Source organism: Hordeum vulgare, chromosome 7H (genome assembly GCF_904849725.1).
Source record: "Hordeum vulgare subsp. vulgare chromosome 7H, MorexV3_pseudomolecules_assembly, whole genome shotgun sequence".
Lineage (NCBI taxonomy): Eukaryota > Viridiplantae > Streptophyta > Magnoliopsida > Poales > Poaceae > Hordeum > Hordeum vulgare.
The window spans coordinates 623,373,469-623,376,186 of NC_058524.1; the positions used below are offsets into that span (position 1 = coordinate 623,373,469).

Sequence of the window (2,718 nt, forward strand, 5' to 3'; positions counted from 1 at the left end):
CAGGTTGGCGTTGCACCAAGTTGCACATTTTTGTACAAGGCTCGATTCCATCAGTAATAATTGGACTATTCGTGCATGAGACAAGCCTTCACATTAACAACCACACGGCCGGCTAGAAATAATTAACATACACGTATGCATGAGGCTATATATCTGGCAACAATCATCCCCTTTATGTACAATGCAAGGGAAGGATTAGAACACAGAGACACAAACAGAAAAGAGATGGCAACGCCGGCAGCGTCCACCGGCGCCAACGGCGACGTGGAGGCTGCGAATAGTAAGAGGGCCCCAGCAGACGGCAAGACGCCGGTGACCCAGAAGGTGCTGTCGGTGTCGGCAAACCTGGCGCAGCTGCTGCCGACGGGGTCGGTGATGGCGTACCAGATACTGGCGCCGTCCTTCAGCAACCAAGGCAAGTGCTACCCCTCCAACTGGTGGATCACACTCGGCCTCGTCGTCGTCCTCGCCGCCTCCTGCATGTTCTTCGCCTTCACCGACTCCATCGTCCACAACGGCAAGGTGTACTACGGCCTGGCCATGTACCGACGCCTCAACATATTCAACATAAGCAAGACAGAGGAACATGAGGAGTTTCGTGACATTCCGGGGGAACTCGAGAGGCGGCGCCTCAGGAAGCAGGACTTTGTCCATGCCTTCCTCACCGTCATCGTCTTCCTCACCATGGCCTTCAGCGACGTCGGGCTCCAGAACTGCTTCTTCCCTCACGCCGACACCGACACCCAGCAGCTCCTCAAGAACCTGCCGCTGGGAATGGCCGTCTTCTCCAGCCTAGTCTTCACCATCTTCCCCAGCAAAAGGAACTTCATCGGATGCAACGACCCAAACAGTGAGAAGAACAGCGACATCGCCAACTCAAACAGTGACAAGAAAAGCGACACCACCAAAACTGAACCAGCGTCGTCGTCTTCCACTGCGCCCCCTCCAACTTCAAGTGTATGCCCTGCATGCCATGGTCATAATTTGTCCTAGATGAAGAAAAAACAAGAGTCAATTCTGTTACTATTTTCAAAATTACCATGTGATCTATCTCTCTGAGCTGCTCCTGCTTGAACCAACGAAATCGATCAATTCAATCGGCTCCTCTCCCATGCTCGTGCAACTCTGAGAACAACACACTTTTTAAAGAAGGCTTACGAAGAAAAAGAAAACTACTGCCTCTGATTCATATTAGTTGTCACTGGGATTTGTACTAAATCAGTGATAACTAATATGAATCGGAGGGTGTATAGTATTTTATGATAAAAGAGTGTTAGGAAAAAAGCCACTCTTTCTCTCGTCCCTACTCCCTCTATAAACAAATATTAAAGCATTTAGATTACAATAAGGTAGTGATGTAAACGCTCTTACATTTCTTCACAGAAGGACTATATAATGTTAATTTTGTTGTGTTCTGTATCTGTAGGATCGACTAGTACACAGGAAAGAATAACACTGTTAGTGTCGAGGGATTTTGGTCTAATTAATATCAGTATACATGAGCTAGCATATGTATTCTGTTGGAAATAACCAAGCTGTCCATGTCCGGCTCGGACCGGAAAGTCACCGTCTAAGTTTAGTATTAGACTAGTTTGCTAATATATATACCTATGTAACCCCTGTGTATTGAATTACAGATCAAGACCAAAAGTAATACAAGCATAGGACCGACACGGCCCTATTAGCCATCACCTAGATTTCTCGTGTGCGTGTTCCTTGTGATCGAATTAGCCCGGCGAGTTGATCGCTAGCTTAACTGATTAAGCTAGCTATATTCGTGCGGCAGTCCAGCAACAATCCATCCACCTGTGTGCCTACTTGCTTAGTACTACCACTACGGCGTATATCGGATCTTCTTGTACAGGCGTTTGGTTGACGGCCGAAAGCACTGGTCGTTGGAATCGTCTTCGTTCGTCGTCGTCGTCGGAAAGTACTCGACGGCGTGGTCTGGGCCAACAATTGGTATCTAGAGCTTGGTTTATTGGCGTGATCTTCGGAAAGCAATCGAAGGATCATGTCAAACCCCGACAAGGAGATCGTTGTGGCGGGAGCTAGAGCACCGATGCTGATGGTTGGGGGGTCGCAATTCCCCCGGCTGGATCGAGAGGACTACGCACTATGGACAATGAACATGGAGGTCGCGATGGAGGGAGCGGAATTCTGGGAAGCTGTCGATCCCGGCGGCGCCGAGTACGCGAAGGGCGCGGCAAAGTATCGGACGGATCGTCAAGCGTTAACGGCGATCTACTCCGCCATGCCGAAGGATGTACTGCAACACCTCGTCGGAAAGAAAACGACGAAGGAGGCATGGGAGACCATCAAGATCCTGCACCAGGGTCATGACCGTGTCAAGGAAGCACACCTTCAGTCCCTCATGAGAAGCTACGAGTGCCTAAAGATGGAGGAAAGCGAGACGGTTGATCAGTTTGCCTCCCGTCTCAAGACCCTCGTCAACGGCATACGCGGCTATGATTCAACTCTAGAAGAAGTTGCGATCGTCCGACGATTTTTGCGCGCCGCGCCGGCACGCTACATCCAAATCGTCACATCGATCGAGCAATGTCTTGACCTGAACACTCTCACGGTCGAGGATCTCGTCGGAAGGTTCAAGGCCCACGACGAGAGAATTCGTCTCAGCTTCGGCGATTCGAAGGAGAGTGAGAATCTCATGCTTACAATGGCGCAATGGATGGCCCTGTCGAAAGGAAAGCAAGGTGG

The 2,718-nt window shown here is 49.9% G+C and overlaps 1 protein-coding gene across 1 annotated transcript; it reads left to right on the forward strand.

Moving 5' to 3' along the window:
• Positions 1 to 225: 225 nt before the first annotated feature.
• On the forward strand, positions 226 to 1,059 carry LOC123409598 (protein DMP7-like). Its single transcript, XM_045102454.1, has one exon. It carries the CDS (start codon positions 226 to 228, stop codon positions 991 to 993), a length of 768 nt encoding a protein of 255 aa, XP_044958389.1. The 3' UTR covers positions 994 to 1,059.
• Positions 1,060 to 2,718: the final 1,659 nt, after the last annotated feature.

Coding starts and splice junctions, on each gene's coding strand:
- LOC123409598 (XM_045102454.1), top strand. CDS start 226: ATGGCAACGCCGGCAGCGTCCACCGGCGCCAACGGCGACGTGGAGGCT.